The following is a 20,369-nucleotide window of genomic DNA, read 5'->3' as shown; positions in this document are numbered from 1 at the left end:
CCCGCGTTTGAGTTTGGAATTTGTGCGCCATATAGCGATAGGCTCGACCCCTATCACATCGTGGAATGGAACACGCAGGTGAATCATTGTTCATATCGCCATAATTTTTTTAACTAAGTAACGAAATATGTGTTCTTTAAAATCATAAACTAACGTGAGAATTAATAAAGAGGTTCGATCGGGTTATTGAAAGTACAGTCTTAGTACAACCAAAACAAAGTAAAGTTTTACTTACTTTATAAAACAATCCCAACGCAAGTTGCTTTCTGTACTCCACAGATGGCTCTGGTGGATTTTTGACTACTATAATCTCACTTGCTAAGATATTCAGAGCTGACTGCAACGTCTCATTGGTAAATAACTTTTTCCCGATCAGATGGGTTTCTGTTGCAGAAGCCCTGTTGAAGTGGGGAGACAGACCTCCGTAGACTATTCTGCATGATTTTACTGTGCCATCAATCGACAATTGGTAAAGAAAACCAGCATTCACTATGGCATGGGCGTTCTGTGACCGCGGCATTACCTAAAACAAGTTATTTATTAGTTTCAGATTATATATTTTAGAGAAACTAAATTAACATTTCAATATTTAGTTCATGAATCTACAAACTAATAACATAATATATTAATAATAATTACGATTCCCACGATTTTCTATAGGGGATTTGTATACCAGTGAGCTTCCGTTGTCACGGCTAATTCACCATCATTTTTAGATTTAGAGGATTTCTATGACATAAGTGTATAGTTACCATATATGCATTATATTATAATCGTGTTGTGTTGATTAAAATGATCTCGAATTTTGATTTATTGTGTCAGCTCTAATGATATCCCTAATGATCATTGGTCAGCCCTTATCAATATAATGACGGACTAAAGTAATTGTAGTGCTATTAAGTTACTTATCAATGTCTAATTTAATTAACTCTTCCAATTTGAAGTTATTTTTTGCAGAAAAAATCTTCGCTATGCAACTCGACTTGAAGGTTATGCTCCGATTTCAATGAAGGAAAAGTATAATCATCGTTATTACATTTTCCGCTAAAGACAATTACAAGTATTAAGTATTTAAAGACTATAATTTATAGATTTGATTAGTGAGATATCCGATTGGATATTCCGATTAAATCGCTGTAAACGTAGTGAAAACTTTATCATGTTGTTGTTTGGGCCGACTCGTTGCGTTGCAGACAATTTCTTTCGACTTTTTAACGAAAACATATTTGCAGTGGTGTTCACTACGAAAAATGATCATGCTCGTAATCCATGAGGGAAAAAATTCAGGATTCGTACCTTGTACGTGATCACATGATGGTCGTTGCTTAGTGGTGGGAGCATTGCCCGTAATATAACTTTGCCTTTCATATTCTCTTGTAGAAACTGTTGCATCGTCAGCGTCTTTCTAAAGCTGTATCCTAATTCTGGAACATAATCGATAATTATCCATGAAAATTTAAATAAGTATATTATCCACCTTATTATAAACCTAAAAATTAGTAACAAAGATATCGAAGGCATTAACTGTCTGGTATTCCCAGCTGCAATGAGCTTCAAATCGCATACGACATGGCGCTGAATAGTAAAAATAGGCAATGCGTTATTCGATCTATATACCTTTAAAAATATACGTTTTATTATTTCTATCAATCACTAAGAAGAAAGCTATTGAAGTCAGTAGACTAATAAGTAAATTACCTTTTTTGTATCCACGAGGCTCATCAATATCTAAAGTCGCTCCAACAGTTTCCAGCATCAGGAATATATCTGATGAAAATTCATTGTGTTTATGTTTTATCATCAGGTTGCCTCCAATCGACCCCCAACTGGAAACATAATAAAATTCAGAACTTCTATATAATTATAATAACAGAAGACCAGCATACGAGTAAATTAATCTCTTGATGATTTCCATCGCCCCTTTGCAAATGGCTGAAAGCAAAAGAGACCTTTCTAAACTTCTTCTTTCTTAATCACCACTTAGGTAGTGAAAGGCTGGTAGGTTAGCTAGGCTAGGTCTCATGTCATCATCGGTGAAGATTGCGACGTGTTATCTTTTTACTTTCCCTACCTGCCAGCCCGAGCTGGCCCCTGCCTTGTATTCGTTATAAATTTTATGCCTAATTTAAAATGTCCGTTGCTGTATCAGTGATCGACACCATAATAATAACTATTCTTATACATCGTTTTGATGTTTCATAAATGCAACTTTGTTCGCCTACGTCATAAATAAAGTATTTATTTATGTATTTTATAATCTTAAAAAAAAACTAATTACGTAGAAAAGCTCAGTATCTTCTAACCATTATTGCTACAGATAAAATAAACTATTTGCCCATAATAATGTAATTTGAATAATACTCACGTTTCTAACAGGAATGTGAGCTACTAAGTTCAAATGCTCATGCAAAGGTTCCAAATATCGAAAATATTCTTCTTTAGATGCTGTTTTAAAGGTATCTAAGAGTTCAGTAAGCGTTAAACCAGCCCCGAGTATTAGATTCTGATCGATCATACAAGTTTTCAAGTCTTCAACTGTGCTAATATCTATTAATATTCGAGGATATTCGAATATCGGGTATGCTCCTGAAAATGTTTTTATTTATATAGAATTTTAATTGGTATTGGTATTTAAAATTGTGCGCATTTTTATTTTAGTTTGTATTTGCATACATATTAAAAAGCGGCTGGCTACAAACTGAATCAATAATATAAAATATTTTTATTATGCAGCTCTACACTTATCATTCTGCTGTTGGATGTCATATTTCATCATCTTTAACTATATCGGCTAGTGGTACAACCTCCTTCAAATAAAATAGTACTTGTAACTTGGTTAGCAAAGTTAGAACAACACCCGCCATTGTGGTTAACGTAAGTATGATGCGTTCCGGAATCACCCTGTATACATTAAGTTTCAACAGGCCTCCATAATTGTCTAGACTGGCGAGGGATAATCATCTTTCGTCAGTCGACATTCTATGGGACCCTACCGTGCCATCAGGTGCCGTGGGCACTTTGCATTTGCTTGTATAAAATAAAACGCAACGTACCTTTAGCTGTGTTTCCACACACTAGCATGTACGAATCATAACCTTTCTCATTTAGGATTTTATGAATATCTGCCACATCGGTCACTCTGTACCAATATTTATTATCTTTCAACTTTAGCTCAAGAATATTTGGTACTTTTACATCATCATCTGATACCATACACCACTCATCTTTTTCGCAAGAAACTTTCAGGCAATTCTTTCCAGTCTTTTTGCAAATATGCAAGTCTTCTATGTCCATTATTCTTTCATTTTTCGGAGCATCTTTTCCAAATTTTTTAAATGCTTCTAATATAGGCCTAATACCAGTGCATCGGCAGACGTTGCTTCCAAAAGACTGTTCTATTTCTAGCATTGTAAGATCTTTTTTGGTTTGGAGTAGACTGTAAAGGGAATAAAGTTATAGAAGAGAGTTTATGCTTGCGGTTCCGCCTTCGTAAAAACTTTTCTGTGGTAAAAAATTTAATTAAAATTTAAAACAACTTTAGTGTTACCCAGTTTGTTTTATCAACCTTTATAGTTTTATGGTCTTATTCATAATAAAACTATTAGAATTATCGGAAGTTTATCTGGGCGTTATCGGAGGCATGTAAAAAATTGGTATTCATAATGGTTCAATTGCGCTAAAAGTCTCCGATAAAGATGCTTTAATTTATCGAGCCTAACCCCCGTCTTTACACCTATGTTAAGCGTTCGATAGCAAAAAATGGTTGACGTCGGTCAGCTGTTTCGTGTTTGACGCTTGTTGCCAAAGTCAGTGTGTACTTAGAAGTATACAACATTTCGATCATTTTCGTTTCAAGAAGTAATTTTATTTAGTTACGTATTAAAAATGCAAGCCAGGCTGCTTTAGGTAAAAAATGTGTCGTCAGAAATTCGATCGGTTTTCTCTGGATAATGATGAATTCCGTAAACGGTATTATTTTTCCAAACATACGGCTGCATTTATAAGTGACTGATAGTCCGCGAAGAGTTGCAGCTTCACCGTATAGGTTGTGGCAGATCACCAGAATTGCAAGTATTAATTAACTGCATTGACATGTTGCGATCGTCATGAAGTAAGTTAATTCTATTCCATATTATACAGACTTCGGTAAATACGTATACCTAATGATGAGCTACTTTTAGATTAGTTTTTTAATAGATGTAAGATGTTGGAGACCTCTATGGATTATCTTAAGCCACTACCAGTGGTATATGTAGCAAAGTGGAGCGTGCGCTTGTACTTATAACATGTTGCAGATTATAACTATGCCCCACTTCTTTTCAGAGGAACCCTTGTTAAGGCTGGAATTTCACCACCTAAAAGACTTCCCATCTATAATTGGTTGTATTTATTACACCCATATACAATAAAAATATGGTTTGTGATGCAGCCTTATATTATATAGAAAAGGATATTATTTCCTCAATGTTGTTGTTCATAAGATTTAAAGGTTTGTTGTAGGTGACTTGTGATGCTAATCTTCAGATCAGAGAGATTGTTAGATGGCAAAGCAGCACTCATAACTCCCGGATATTGCAACAAGAACTTTGGTGTGTGGAAACAGCATTTTCAATGTCTGTAACATGGCATATCTTAAATTTGGCAATGTGAAGACTACTGTTGTGGCTCTTGCAGTGTTGCACAACATTGCAATTGCTCAAAGAGAAATATATGCCACAGAACAATGTTTCCAATATTGAAGAGGTGTCAGAATCAATTATTATCATCATTGAACCAAAATCTAGATTAAAGTTGTTCACACTGAAAGGTAACTAATTATACAACATAATTAAAGTTAGTCATTGTCATTTATTTTAATAAAATGTATATTTTTCTTTTATTAATATATATCAATTTTGATTTTTTATTTCACTGGTGCTCATTGTCCATCTGAATAGCATGTTGCACTTCTACTGTTACAATTTATTCTGCAGATGTGGGACAAACCTGAAATTATGCAATGTATAAGAATTCAACATAATTTGAAATAAAAAAATGTTTATTCAAATATACAACAGTAGTATCCCACAGGATTATAGTATAAATTATAAATTACTTAATGATGATTTGTTAATACCTCCCTTATATTTCCAGGTGGAGGTGGATTACGAGTATAGTATACTAATGCATCATATGCATGCCTTAATCTGTGTACTTTACAAATTGTAAATCATATTTGATTATATGATGACTTGTCATAAGAGCCTTTTATATATATGCCTACATGATAAATAAAGGTTTTTATTTATTTTATTTGTTATTATAACTAATAAAGACCTCAAAAATGTTTTACTAATGACCTACCTAAAACAACAATGTCCTACATGATTATAGCATAAAATGGATACATACATATCTCCTTTATATTTTCTATTGGAAGTGGGTTCTGAGGAGGCACAATGAGCATGATCTAAAAAATAAAATTGATTTATTCCTTTTATATTTAATTGTGCTGTTTTAACTTTATTATTTGTGCTAAATGCCACCAGGGTACATAATCACTATTGTATATTATTCAAATATTTTATTTATATGAATATTTTAAGAGTGGCTATCATAGTGCGTATTGCAAGAGTAGCAATATTTCATTTCAGTTAGCACAGCTCCCCAAATGAATCTACGACATCTATATGAAATTATAGTTCGTGTCGACATTCACGTTCAAGAATTCATATTCCTATAGGGAGGGTTTTGGTTAGGGAGCGGGTTCATACCCGGTCCCTAATCAATTACTTCAACAAAATCTTGTAAAAAAGCAATAGTTAGTAATGCAGGAATGCATAGCGCAAACGTTCAAATACAGAAAAGAGCTGCACCAACCTTGTCTTCCTCCAACTACATTTCACTTCTCTATTTTATCTCTCTCCATTTTATCGCAATTTGCTGCCTGCGTTCTTCCAAGTTTTACAAAGAATTTAGAGAACATCAAATAAATCTTCCTCCTGTATTTATTTTATTTACTTTTTGACAAACGCCATTGTGACAATGACTAGACAATTTTTTTATTGTCTGTTTCCAGAGACAAGACTTGGTAGTAATTGGTAGAACTTATTTAAATTATTTTTTTTCTACGAAATGGCAACATTGTGCACATTTAAAGGCCTTGTTGTTATCGGAGGTTTACGAAACCATTATGAATAAGAAATTTTATCGAAGGCTCGATAAGCTTAGAGGACGTTTTAACTATTTGCGATTTATACCTTCGATAAGGGTTTTATTATGAATAAGACCATTAGATGTCACCGAATGAACTAAACTTTAATGATTTTTCTTTAGCATAAACGCTTTTTTGTGCTATTCAGATATCAGCCTCAATTTTAAAGTTTGAAATAGATTAAATACCTGTACATTGCCATAACCCATGCGGGACTGCAGTATCCACACTGGGTCCCATTATAACTTGCCAAAGTCTTCTGTAGAATATGATACCCCTTCTTTCTGTTCCCTATTTCTTCTATCGTCGTAATGTCCCAGCCTTGACATGATGTAATGGACACCATGCACTGTAAATGAGTGTATCGTTTATATAACACTACACTTTATTACAACTAGTTTACATGAAGATGTTATGCAGAAATTTGAAAAGAACGCTTGAACCAAATTATTATTTTTGCATATTTTTAGTGATAGAACAAGGCTTATGAGATGATCTTGAACAAAGAAAATCTATGATGCATTTTCAATAAAATATATTTTCTATATCCCATACTATTAGGTCTCGTTTTTAGAGAACTTTTCTATTTAAGTAGGAATTCAATTTACCGAATTCACAGCCTGTGCAGGAGCGCCGGGGCACTTGGAGGCGGCGACGATGCAGGCGCCGCAGCCGCCCTCGCGACACATGTACTTGGTGCCGCGCAGCTCCAGCCAGTCCCGCAGGTAGTCCACCAGCGTCAGGTCTGAGCTCACCTCGCATCCCACTAAAATAAATAAAGGTAAAAGATAACATCAAATTATGCATGTTTTTGAAGTATTAGTATAAAATGCAGCCTGCACAACCACCCGTCGCCTTATTCATATCAGTCTTAAAAAGCTCCCTTCAGTTTATTGGTACAACATTGAAAAAAAAAATTGATTATATTCTTACTGTCAGCATTGGAGCGTTCTAAGAACCATTGCAATAAAAAAATGTTTCTCAATTCCTTGGTATTTGTAAAAACGCTGATGGAGTGTAATTAATCGCCTTACTAGTCTACTAATGGCATGTTGAGCTTGAGAAACTAAATAGGTTGTACGAAAATCATATGAAGCAATCAATTCCGACTACATTTTAAACCGAGTTTTTTTTAAAACTGGCACGGTAAAGTTACTCAACAAAAGTATAACTTTTGACATGCGGAAGATTTAAACTGGACGATGTTAGCCTTGGTTGATACCATCAGAAGTCTGAAATCCAAAATTAATTCATCAAAGCCTGGAATTAGAACTTAATACGCACTTCTGCATTCTATATGATAATGGTAACTGAACAAAAAATAATAATTCGTGAAAACAATATATACATCATTAATTATATTCGAGTTGGTGCTAAAAAATTGTTTGACTTACACCTAAGTAAATTATTCGGTAGTATAATCGTATTTAAATTGAATTCAATTAAAATACCTGTACAAATAAATAACGTTATACAAATTAATGAACCGTAAACTCTTAATTAACATAAAATTGATAACAATTATATCGGTCAGACAGGTTTCGTTTGAAGATATCGAAATAGGGAGATATGAATTACAATATAAATTGTTTATCACGTTGGAAGGCACGCGGAATGTTTTGTATTGCAACCATTGTATATATACTAAAAGAGGCTCATTAATCATAAAGCTCAGGCTCAGAAACGACCACTGAAAAAAATATAGTGTTTATGTTTATTTAAATACTTAATAGAATATAAGTCTAATTGGGAGTCCGCCAGGCCATTATTATTACAAATGGCTTCATATAACACTAACAATACTAACACACACTAACAATACTCCCTTGGTGTACGGTAAATGCGATGACTAATATGTAAAAAAATTGTTATTATTGTTGCATTTGATGTGGTTTTACTGTTATTTATTAGTACATATACGACTTATATTTTTCGGTTAACCTGCTTGCTTTGATTTGCTATTTTGACAGGCAGAAAATTTTTACCATATGCTAATCTCTCAGCCGTTTCTGATAGGTTTTCAATATTTAAGGAAAAGAATGCCCAAAAACCATTTTTTTATTCTGATATATTGCGTGAACAATTCTTGTTTATATAGACTTCTAAAGCCACCAGTTTGAGTTGTCTGTTTTGTAAATGTTGAGAATTTTATCAAGTAGGTAGTTGTAAAAAATATACTGCGCCATTATAATTGTCAGTTTTTTTTGGAGACTTTAAATTGCAGTAATGATAGCGGAACGAAATTGGTTTAGGGTTAAATTATTTTTTAAATTCCTGGCCATTGGTTTTAGTTGTGTTGTTTACGCGTCGGTTGCTCATAGCCATAAACTGCGACCTTAGAATGTAAGGTAAAATCCGTACTGCACTTGTCATCTTGACATTCGATTTTGGGTCAAATTTCATTAATTTATTCATTAACAAGGGTTATTTAATCGTACATCAAAATTTCACGAATAATATTATCAGCTCTGTATTATATACTGTCCCACTGCTAGGTATGGACCTCTTCTACTACTGAGAGGGATCAGGCCTTAGTCCACCATGTCGTCTAGTGCAGATTGGTAGACTTCACACACCCTTAATGTAACAGTCCATTATTAAACCAACCAAGCGTTCACTCATAATTTTAAATGTCGACATTAGTCGTATTATTACTTGGGACAATGTGCTTTTTAAAATAAAATACAATATTTTTTTTATTAATCACGTAGGAGAACAAAGTTGCACTTATGATACATCAGAACAACGTATAGGAATAACAATTATAATTACTTACATAGCTACGGACACCTTAAATTAGGGAAATAATTTATAATGAATACAGGTTACAAATAGAAGTAACCAGCTAGGGCTGGCAGGTAGGGGGACATAAAAGGATAACGCGTCGCGATCCTCACCGGCGAGGACAGGAGCCCTACACCTAGCTAACCTACCAGCCTTTAACTAGTGAGCCTTTAACTACCTAAGTGATGACTACCCGAAGAAGAAAGGCAGAAAAAAACTCCGGGCTTACTTTTTCGCATCAATTGTTCAGTATATCTTTTGTATTTTTTTTCAAGTCTTTCTTTTACATAGTCACAATAGTTACATAAGCTAATGCACGCATATTACCGTTAAAATTGCATAAGATGAAATCCAATCGATTAAATCTGAACTGGCATAAAAAAAAACAAGATAGAAAATAAAAGAGCACATAAATTCATACTTGAATAACGGCGTACAGCGAGCATTCGTCTACATTAACCATCATAATTTTCAGCCAAGGGAAAAAGAAATAGTAATAATATTATACAGGCAAATACAACATGGTCGGTTGGTCGTCTTCCAAAAATTATATTACAATGTATATATAATATTATAATATTTTATATTCAAATTACAATTTGAGTATAAAACATGTATATGTTCTAAATGATTAAGACGTTATCTAGACGTTATCTTCATTTAGTGGGTCACTTGAAATTTTAAGAATACCGAAGTTTTGTTGTTTCCGTTGAAAAAAAATATATAATTTAATACTTATGTTAAAATCGACGGCGTCGTATTCTTGGAATCAGTTTGGATTTGTTTTAAAAATCCTAGGACGACGTTATAACTATTATTCTATTTTTTTACATTTCATTTTATTATACAACTTGACGATTTATGTATGTGGTAACCTTGGCAAGAGGTTTTTGACCTTATGTTTATAGCACTGAGTCGTAACGCGAAAGCTGTTTCTCTACTTCGGTCTGTGATATTAATTTGTATGCAATACAGTGTCTTTCTCGCGGCTTCGTTCGCGTAAAAATCTTTTCCCGCTGCAAAACTTCCTAAATCCTGGAGAGGTCCATAACGCCTTCATGACGGCGCCTGCACCACCAATAAAAATATCTATTATTAATAAATTACTGAGATAAAAGTAGCTTATGTGTTAATCCAGCTCATTGTCTACCCGTGTGACAAATGTCATCAAAATCAGTATAACTTGTGACGTCTACCTGTCACAGGGGTAAGTAAACAAAACAACTTTTGGTTCCCAACTAGCCGTGGCCGCACGTCCTCTCAGTCTCACTGCCGCATGGCAACTACTCTCCACCCCCGGCCGTGCGCCCACGTCTATATTTTATTTGTAATACGTCACATCTCTCCCTTTTTTAACAAAATCAAATCTATGTTAATCAAATTATTAATAGGTACCTGTGAAATAATTATTTAACGCGAGTCCAATAGGTACATGTATATATAAACAAAACGACATAACATTCTTATATACTAACATAATGAATAATTCGAATTTCTCTCTTTTTCTTTTAACCGATTAGTCTTTAGCAATTTGAATAAAAAATGATTACGATAAATTATTAAGGTAGGTATTTAGTCACTATTTGAATCACATCCGCTTATTATCTCCTGATCAGATTTGTCCTCACATACTTTCCATTGTCCTTCCACACGTTTGAGATGGATGATATTCCTTCTTAATTCTTGTCCCGTTTCGTCATTCCTTACGCTGTAATCAGATCCTTTACAATTTACAACAGTATGGGGAGTCGGGTTGAAATTCGTAGTAAGTTTATTTTCCTTCACCATATTCTTTACGTATACTTTCTCACCAATACCTATATCTATTTCTTCAGCTTTCCTTTTTCTGTCCTCGTGTTCCTTTCCCTTTTCTTTCATTAATTTGTCTTTGTCCCTGAAGTCTGAAGTAAATTGATTAGCATCTATGTCCGTAAGACATGGTATCTTATCTCTAAATATTCTACCGAAAAATAACTCGGATGGCGTTTTTCCGGTGGTGGTGTGCGGTGTGCTGTTATACATCGTAAGATATAATAATAATTCTTCATACCAATTTGATTTTTGGCATTGACTTATCCGAGTCTTTTTAAAATATCGCGATTTTGTCGCTCGACTTCGCCGTTTTGTTGAGGGGAATACGGTGTTGTAAAATTAATTTTAATTCCTAGTTCATAGCAAAACGATTTAAATTCGTCGCTGGTAAACTGCCTCCCGTTATCAGCGGTAATACTAACAGGTATACCTAGTCTAGAGAAAATCTCCTTAAGTGTTTTGATCGTTTCAGCAGATGTTATGATTTTCATAGGCTTGATCTCCTTGTAGCGACTAAAGTAATCTACTATAACGAAAAGATAATGACCACTCGGTAATGGCCCCAAAAAATCAATTGCTACATCTATCCAAGCCTGCGAAGGCAACTCACGACGCATCATTGGTCTTGGATGATTCGGCGCAGATACCAAAGTACACCCTTTGCAACTTTTAACAAGCTTTTCAGCATCAACGTCAATTTTAGGCCACCATACTTTTTTACGTAGTCGTGTTTTCATCGCAACAATACCAGGATGCCCTTCGTGAGCCGCTTCTAATACCTGCTGACGTAATTTAAGGGGAATGATAATTTTACTCCCTCTTAACAAAAGACTTTCGTACGTCCAGAGCTCTGTTTGAAATACTCTGTAAGTGTTAAGTAAAGGATCCCAGTTATTAGACGACAGAGCTTCCTTAACAAGCTGTATTTCATTATCTTGTATAGACGCTTCGGTAATTGCATCCATTCCTACTGCATTAGGTCTTGCAAATTGAACAATTTGATTAATGTGGAATTCATTTTCAAACGGTTGGGGGTTATTGGTAGGACATAACCGGGATAAACAATCTGCGATATTATTCTTCCCCGGCTTATATATTACTCTGAAATTGTATGCTTGAAGGCGTAGTACCCAACGCTCAATTCTAGCACAGGGTTTCGATCTACTACCAAAAATAACCTCCAACGGTTTGTGATCTGTGATTAAGTCAAAAGACGCTTTGCCGTATAGATACATTTTAAAAATGCTCCACACAGCCCAAACTAGGGCGAGTGCTTCTTTTTCAGTTTGACAATAGCGCTTTTCTACATCTGTTAAGCTCTTATTTCCGTAAGCGATTACACGCGACCCGCTATTGTCAGACTGAATTAATACCGCTCCCAGCCCTACCGGGCTAGCGTCCGCCATTACTAAAGTCTCGTCCTTGGGATCATAATATCCAAGCGTATGGATGCTGCTTAAGGATTTCTTTAGTTCGAGAAATGATTTTGTTTGTTTTGGGCCCCAATATTGACTTACATTGGCATTTTTTCCTAATTTGAGAGTTAATAGTCTTCTGAGTGGTTCTGATTTAGTTGCCATGTCAGGAATCCATTTGTTTACGTAATTTATGAGCCCAAGGAAACTTTGTACCTCATCAATGGTCGCTGGTTCTCGAAAATTTTCAACAACTTTTATATAAGCATCAAGAGGTTTAACACCATCGGCTGACAACTGATGCCCTAAGAATTTTATGGTCTTGACATTAAAACGCATTTTTCTGATTCAAAAGAATATTACGCTCTTTGATAATTTTAAGTACATGTTTGAGTCTACCATTATGTTCAGTATCATCCTCGCCATATACGACGATGTCATCAATAAAATTAACAACACCTTCACATGGGAGGAGAACCCTCTCTAGAATTTTCTGAAAATGCTCTGGCGCGCAAGAAATGCCGAACATTAACCTTTTGTATCGATATATTCCCTGGCCGGTTATAAAAGTGGTAATGTCTCTAGAATCTTCACTAATCTCGACCTGGTGAAAAGCGTCTTTAATGTCGAGCTTAGAAAAAACATGTGCCCTCTTAAATTTATGGAGCAACTGATCCATTGTAGGCAATGGATGATTTTCCCTGATAATCGCTTTATTTGCACACCGCATGTCCACGCACACTCTTACATCACCATCGGGCTTAAGCACCGGCACTATCGGCGAGACCCAACCTGAGGGATTATTTACTGGCTCAATAATATCTAACTTAACAAGCTCATCAATTTTTTTATTGATTTTTTCCTCTGGAGGGATGGGTACTCGCCGGCAAGGCTGGGCAATAGGTTTCATAGTTTTGTTTATAGAAATATTGAGAACAACATCTTTTATTTTAGGAAAACTGTTTACGCTTACCGAATTGACTTCTAACCCGAGCTTTAGTACTTTTAAAGCTATCGCAGTTTCTTTCCCTAATAAGTCTCGCGTGCCTCCCTTTACTACATAGAAGGTTCCAGTTTGTATTTCATTTTTACTCGAATAGTCGCCTCAAATGATCCTATAACGGTCAACGGTGTGTTGCTGCCATAAGCAACAAATGTTTTGTCCGGATTAGCAATTTGGTTTGATACATGCACTTTACATTCCTTTAAATATTCCCAGGTCTTGTCACTCAAAATATTGCATTTACTACCAGAATCTATAATCATGTCTACTCCTACGCCCCCTATATTGCATTTTAAGGGGGAGCGTCATCGTCTATATGAAAAATATAGTCTATATTTGTGGAAACGGGCTTGGTTTTTGACGTATTATTGTTGTTAAACTTCTCATTGTCTGTTTTACCCAACTTCAGTCTTTTATGAAGGTCTTTATTAAAAGTAGACCTGGAATTCTTCCTTTTGCTTGTCCGGGTTTTACATTGGTTTCTGAAGTGCCCGACGTATCCGCATTTCAAACACTGCTTTGATCTGGCGGGACAGACATTACTGTCTGCATTATGGTGCATACTACCGCAACGCGAGCAGCCGGACGCAGCTTGAGAACTGTTTTTTATGTCGATTTTGTTTATATTTATGTTTTGTTGCTCGGAATTGAAATCAGTAAGCTGCCTGTCCACTGCCTCAAGAGCGTTCGCTTGTGCGATAATCTTATCTAGATTCACATCATCACCCCAGGTAAGTATCTTTTTCCTAAGATCTTTCGAACTACACTTCTCTACAATTTGGTCGATAAGATTATCTTCCTCAGATGCAAATTTACATTTACTGCTTTGGTGACGTAATCGCACAAGAAACCTTTCGAACTTTTCACCTGGCTCCTGTTTTAAAAGTCTAAATAAGTGTCTTTCGTAAATTTTACACTGTTTTGGTGAAAAGTAATCGCTAAGTTTCTTAACTGCCGACTCGTACACATCATCACCCTTATCATCATCGCCGTCATCGTCCGGAATATTGTAATAAATTTCTTGTAGTGTCAACCCTCCTACATGTAGTAGTGTAGCTTTTTTCTTTTCAGGCTCAGTTACATTTAATGCAACTAGAAATAGTTCAAATCCCCGTTTCCATTTTTCCCAGCGCAGACCTACGGAGGCGACATCGCCTTCGCAGTCAAACGCTTCAAGAGGTGGTAATTGAGACATTTGGGGCGACCTATAACAATGACTTCTTATTAGTACCACTGGACCAGTCGTATCCAAATACTACTCATTGTTGTAAATCATATACATTTTTTATTTTTTTTTTGTATGCATCGTTTTATATCCAAATAGTTTTAGAACCAACTGACAGTTACAGTTTTCTATTTATTCCGTGTAGACTTAGCTTTAGTGCACCTCGTAATATCTCGAATTTACAGTGCATTCTTATCAGCACTAACTAACGGTGTCAGTTTGCTGCTTAGAGCCTTTATTTTGTATACAATTATAAAAACTTCTTATTAGTACCAACTACAGAGTTAGTTTACTACTTTTACCTCGTGCCAATAAATGAGCTTTAAATTTTAACAATATGGTAACAAGACAAAATGAACATATCCCTGTAATACTAGAAAGCTTAGCAAATAGTACCTAATATTTCTAGGCTGGTTATAGCTTTATTTTATTTCTGATAGGTAACAAAAGGTAGGTTTTTAATTTAACAACACTTCAAAACAATATGAATAACCTTACCTACTTAATCTTTAAACTTAAACTTAAGTATAGCTATGTATCTACTTACAAAATTTTAGTTACGTGGAGACATGACAGAATATTGTAATGTGACATAGTAACGTAGGTAGGAAGATCTCGTATATTATTGTTATTGCCATCCGAATTATATCCCGGATCAATACTTAACTCGATTGCTTTAGAAGTTTAAATTGTAATACGAAGAACTAAACATCTTTTTAGTACCGGTTATCGATCAACCTACTACTCGAATTAAATAAGGGGCTCGGGATAGGATATTGATTAAATCTTCGTCACAACAATAGGTACTATTCTTTCCTTCCCATAATTTGATAGATCGAGTACTTACCCAGACTCGTCGCCACTTGTGACGTCTACCTGTCACAGGGTAAGTAAACAAAACAACTTTTGGTTCCCAACTAGCCGTGGCCGCACGTCCTCTCAGTCTCACTGCCGCATGGCAACTACTCTCCACCCCCGGCCGTGCGCCCACGTCTATATTTTATTTGTAATACGTCACATAACTGATTTTGCGTATATTCCTAACAAACATTCAAACATTTATCCAAAGTTTCGCATTTATAATATCTACTAGTATAAGATCACTTTTTGTTCGGCTGTAATGATAAAAACTATAGGTATTTAGTTACATAATATTTACTCCTATTAATTTTACATCGCAAAAGTTATATTACTGCAAAATTCCATGAAGAAGTTCGGATGATTGTTAGAAGTAAACACTATACCAGTTAAGGCTAACCGTATTTTTAGAAGCTGTTTATTTGAAATCTATACTATTTTTCTTTTTTTTTATTGCTTTGAATGACGAGACGAGCTTGTCGTTCACCTGATGGTAAGCAATACGACCGCGCATGAACAGTAGAAACACCGTCCAACACCTTCAATTACAAAGTATTGTTTGGTATTACATAGCGCACGCCATCCTGAGACTAGAAATGTTAAGTCTTATTATGTCTATTGTTTATATGTATATAAATTATATGAATTAAACATCATATTTCCACAAAATGTTATCTTTATTGGTCGTTTAAATTATTTTATAATGTAGATATTGTCTCATTAATTTCATAATGAAAACGTATTTTTTTTTATTCTGTTCATCTCTTTCTAATATAAAATAAATAAACCAACACTATAAAAATACCTAAAATTGATTTTTAAAGGAATTATTCTTAGATAACTACTGTTTATGTGCGGTCTACCTCGACTCGTTATTTAAAGCAATAAAAAAAACTTGTATAAATACACGACGAGCTAGAAAGTTACTCGTCTGATGGTAAGTAATGCTGCTCATTAACAGTAACAACACCAGCCGAAATCAATGCGCTCATAAATCTGAGATTAGATTATAGGTCTAATCTGCCCACTTCTAACTACACTGACATTCAAAAAGAAACTCAGCAGCGTTTACTCAATTTTAGCACATTTAAAAGCCACACATGGCTTACTTCTACGACGTAAGTGAAACTGGATTAGAAATTTAATATATATAGAGAGCGGCAATATAAAAACTAGGTACGTAAAAACCTATTTTGTGATACTGCACCTTATTACCTTCGCATATGGTTAAAAATTGGCTTATGTTTTATCACCAGTCAATAATTTAGATAAAATTTGATCAAATTTAAGTTATGAAATGTTTTAATAATTAAAGTAATTTTGACGTTGTGTTAATAAATTAAACGAATACTCGTCTTTATATCTCATAATTGTGGCTAAAGTAGTCGTTTCGGATTTTGGTATTGAGGAAGCGAAAAATCCCGCATAGCCTGAGCTGCAACCAAAAAATTTAAATAAGTTCAAATATATTTCTTTTTTTTACTTTCCCGCCCTCACACCCACCACTACAACTCCTGTAAGCCAGGATCAGCAGTGGCACGCATTTTATGACACCGAGCAGTGAAGCTCGCCGAGTCTCAGGGAAAACTAATATGTCATGATACCACAACGAAAGGACAATGCCCAAAACCAGGCTATCTTTGCGTCAGTCGTGCGTCTTAACCAAATATCCACGAAAAATCATCATTTTAATTATTACTTCATTTGTATTTATTTCCGTCAAAAGCGAATGGGGGTTTAAAATATATGAAAAAAAGTTGTTTAATTGTTACAAATGAAACACCGGATAATTTACTGCCAATATGGTGAATTGATACCAATTCATAACAAATTCCCTTTTTAAATGGAATAAAAAAGTTAATATTATGTACAATAAATGTGCCCGTATTTGAATCTATAATATATGTATTAAGTATATTATTCATCTCAAATATATTGTAATAAAATAATATATTTTATTTAATAATTATGACCAAACTCCAATTAGTTGGTCAAAAGAGTGAAAATATTAATTGTTCCAAAAACAAACAAACAGCGACTTGTACTTGCATTAACAGAAATACAATGGTCAGCTAAAACATGTCTGGAATTTATTTTTAATTAATGAATATATGGGTACAGATTTTTATTATACTGGCAACTGAAATTAATGACATTTTGACACTTCAGTATTGTTTGAATGTTAAATCATTAAAATATTTTAATATATTTTATCTTATATTATATCTTCAAGATCTGAGTGTTTTTCTTGTGTATTTTAATGTTGAGTCGAAAAATCCTATGTTAAAAACAACGTATATAATGTGTGTTTCGAACTTTGAGACGGAAGGCTTTTAGTTAGCAAATAGCAACACAATGTCATCTAGAGCCTAGACCCAGGACAGTTAATCGAGACGGCATATCCCGACGATGTATTGACTGCACCTTTGCGGCGCCACAGCAACAACAAGTATATTTCTTGGACGAGCTGTCCAGTTTGTAAGTTATGTAGATTATTATTAACATACCCACAATGTGGGAAATATTTTGCCAAAGTTAAAGAAAACAGTTTAACAATAATAATAATCTGAACATGTTTACTCAACTTCTACATTATATTTTAGGTTTCAAGGCTGGAATGAGTTTATGCTGCCTGCTGGAGATCAGCTAATAGAGAGGTTCACAGACAACAACAACATGACATGACCCGACCAGCGCTGCAAGAATTCATTCACTCACTTCAGGAGTATATATAAACGTGCTGCAGCTTTATTAAATTCTTGTTTTTATTTTGGGATGCCAAAAATATATACCTCTTTTAAAAATATACATCTATATAACAATATGCATCGGATTTCGTATTTCTGGTTTTATTTTTCTTTCCCTATGATAAATAACTATTGCCTAATCAGGCTGTGAAGTGAGTTCCTGGGTTCGATTTCCAGGCCAAGCAACATTTTATCTCGGTATTTTTAACATGAGTTGCCTGGGATCGGAATCCTCCAAATAGGGTTGGCGGCAGGCATACGGCCGGTCATAAAAACTAAGCTTAATCTATTCTACAATATGTGTTGACGCCATATTGGGGTGAGATAATGGTAGGTGGAAATAAAGATTAGTTAATCCATGTAATAGAATAAGTCGTAAGTCAGAAAAACATATACACAAAAGATCAGGTAAGATATTATGTATGCTCCGAAAAAAACTAATATTCCGCCATACTATGTTAAAAGTTTTATTGGAGTTTCGTCTTATCAGATATATTAGTACCTATGAGGTTCTTATGAGGGCAATTAACGCTAGGTGAAAAGACCGTCCACTAATCGCTTATAGCAATAACAAGTAGGTACTGCAATATTGAACTTAATCAGGCACATAGGTACTTTCTACCTTACATTATTGCAGTCCATACTTAACCTCAAAATAACCGCGCTATAAAAATTCTGATTACTCCGAACTCCCATCGAATATCTAATTGTTTTCAATTTGTATAAAAATTTGGATATATTCCCTATAGTTTTGTGAAGGTTTTGTACAGACGCAAGCATAGCCCAACTCTCATACAAAAATGGGCATTCTCCTTTATCAAATAGAAAGATAGGGAGGAGTTGCAAATATTAATTGTCCACTTCCCTCCAGAGCAATGCGGGTGACAAAATCATGATTCAAATATATTTATAAGGGCACGTCATAATAACCTCACTGCATCTGATGGTAAGTGGAGTGGGGTCCAATAGAATGTCGACTGACGAGAGATGATTACCCGTCGGGAGTAGATGTGATTATGCCGGCCTGTTGGAGCCCTATATACAAAGGCTGATCACGGAATGCGACACACTTACGTGGGCTACTATGGCTGGTTTTAACACCTTGTGTACTGTAATTATGCCAGCCTGTTGGACCCCGATATACAAAGGCTGATCTCAGAATGCGATACACTTACGTGGTCTACTATGGGTTTTAATACTTTGTGTAGGGTGGTCGCTATCCGGGCGAATATAAAATATATCCTACCACCAGTGAAATAATATAGATAGATATACAGTGTTAATAATTATTCGAATCTTTTCCAAGTATGTTTAAAGTTCTAACTAATAACGCCCATCACAGTTTAAAACATAAAACATGAGGTCAGATATTACCGGATAATCTAGAAACCTTCACACTTTTAAGTGCAGCGAGGCTCGGCCGGCGAAAGTAAGTTGTTCGGACTGCATTACTGACCGGGGTCATTTTCACTCAAATTACTAACGCGCCATGCGTGTGGTTAATAATAATCTTAATCTGTGTAAATGTATCGTATAAGAAAGTCTAACTGTCACCACAAAGTTGATATCAACTGCAATGTTTATTTCTGCTACCAAACAATATTATGAAGGCAAAAACTGTCCTGAGTTTGGCTTTGAAGGACATTATAAATTGCATAAAAGGTTAAATGACGTCACATGTTATAGTCGAGATGGATGTCTACTGACCGAGAGGTTTAATCGTCTTGTCCTTCAGTTGTATTCATGAGTTATGATTTAAATGATGATGAGATATCACGCCAAAATACACTCGTTATACTAAGTCCTTCTGACGAGACAGTTCGGAGTTAACTTTGGCTTGTGATTCCATTCCAAACCCTTTTCCAGGACCAAAAAAAATCTATAATAGAGATAATAATATTATCATTTTCTTTATACTTCTTTCGTACCAGATATCACCTGTATCCATAATTACATTTATATCTAGACTAGGTATTACTTGCCGATTCGCCTGCGTAGATAAGGTTTTCGCTACATTTTTTTTAAATAACTTTAAAGATGCCAACACCAGTTATTCAAAATAAGATTAAAAAGATCCGTTATATTCCGGAGCAAATTATTGGGATAGAAAGCACGTAAGTAAGTAAGTGTATCAATCCAAGATCTGTTCTGCGTGAGAAATTTGAACCAAATCCGTTTAGGGCCTTCTCTACAAAAGACACGATTTTTAACAGTGCATAATAATAACGTAACGCACCGCGTCACGTTTAAGACAACGGAAATTGGCATACAGAATACCATTCCACGTTAATTTCAGGAAGATAACATGGCCATGTTAGGAGTTTACACTGTC

General features: G+C 34.9%; 1 protein-coding gene and 1 long non-coding RNA gene across 2 annotated transcripts in view; both read right to left on the bottom strand.

Annotated features, from left to right (window-relative positions):
• LOC115453829 (probable aldehyde oxidase gad-3) overlaps window positions 1–20,369 on the bottom strand; it is a 30,604-nt gene that overhangs the window by 7,713 nt on the left and 2,522 nt on the right. The window contains exons 2-8 of the mRNA XM_037446259.1: window positions 6,802–6,959; window positions 6,382–6,542; window positions 3,054–3,436; window positions 2,364–2,586; window positions 1,699–1,823; window positions 1,297–1,424; window positions 236–523 (exon numbers count right to left, since the gene is read on the bottom strand). Of these exons, the coding sequence (XP_037302156.1) occupies window positions 236–523; window positions 1,297–1,424; window positions 1,699–1,823; window positions 2,364–2,586; window positions 3,054–3,436; window positions 6,382–6,542; window positions 6,802–6,959 (1,466 nt within the window). The remainder of the gene's footprint in view (window positions 1–235; window positions 524–1,296; window positions 1,425–1,698; window positions 1,824–2,363; window positions 2,587–3,053; window positions 3,437–6,381; window positions 6,543–6,801; window positions 6,960–20,369) is intronic.
• On the bottom strand, window positions 10,203–13,287 carry LOC115440622. Its single transcript, XR_005113642.1, has 2 exons — window positions 13,178–13,287; window positions 10,203–10,878 (listed from the first exon to the last, which is right to left on the bottom strand). It is a non-coding gene; the product is annotated as an uncharacterized LOC115440622 (long non-coding RNA).

The sequence above is a fragment of the Manduca sexta genome, unplaced genomic scaffold (genome assembly GCF_014839805.1).
Source record: "Manduca sexta isolate Smith_Timp_Sample1 unplaced genomic scaffold, JHU_Msex_v1.0 HiC_scaffold_28, whole genome shotgun sequence".
Classification (NCBI taxonomy): Eukaryota; Metazoa; Arthropoda; class Insecta; order Lepidoptera; family Sphingidae; genus Manduca; species Manduca sexta.
The sequence above is the reverse complement of the archived record's forward strand: the minus strand, read 5'-3'. Positions and strand labels throughout refer to the sequence as shown.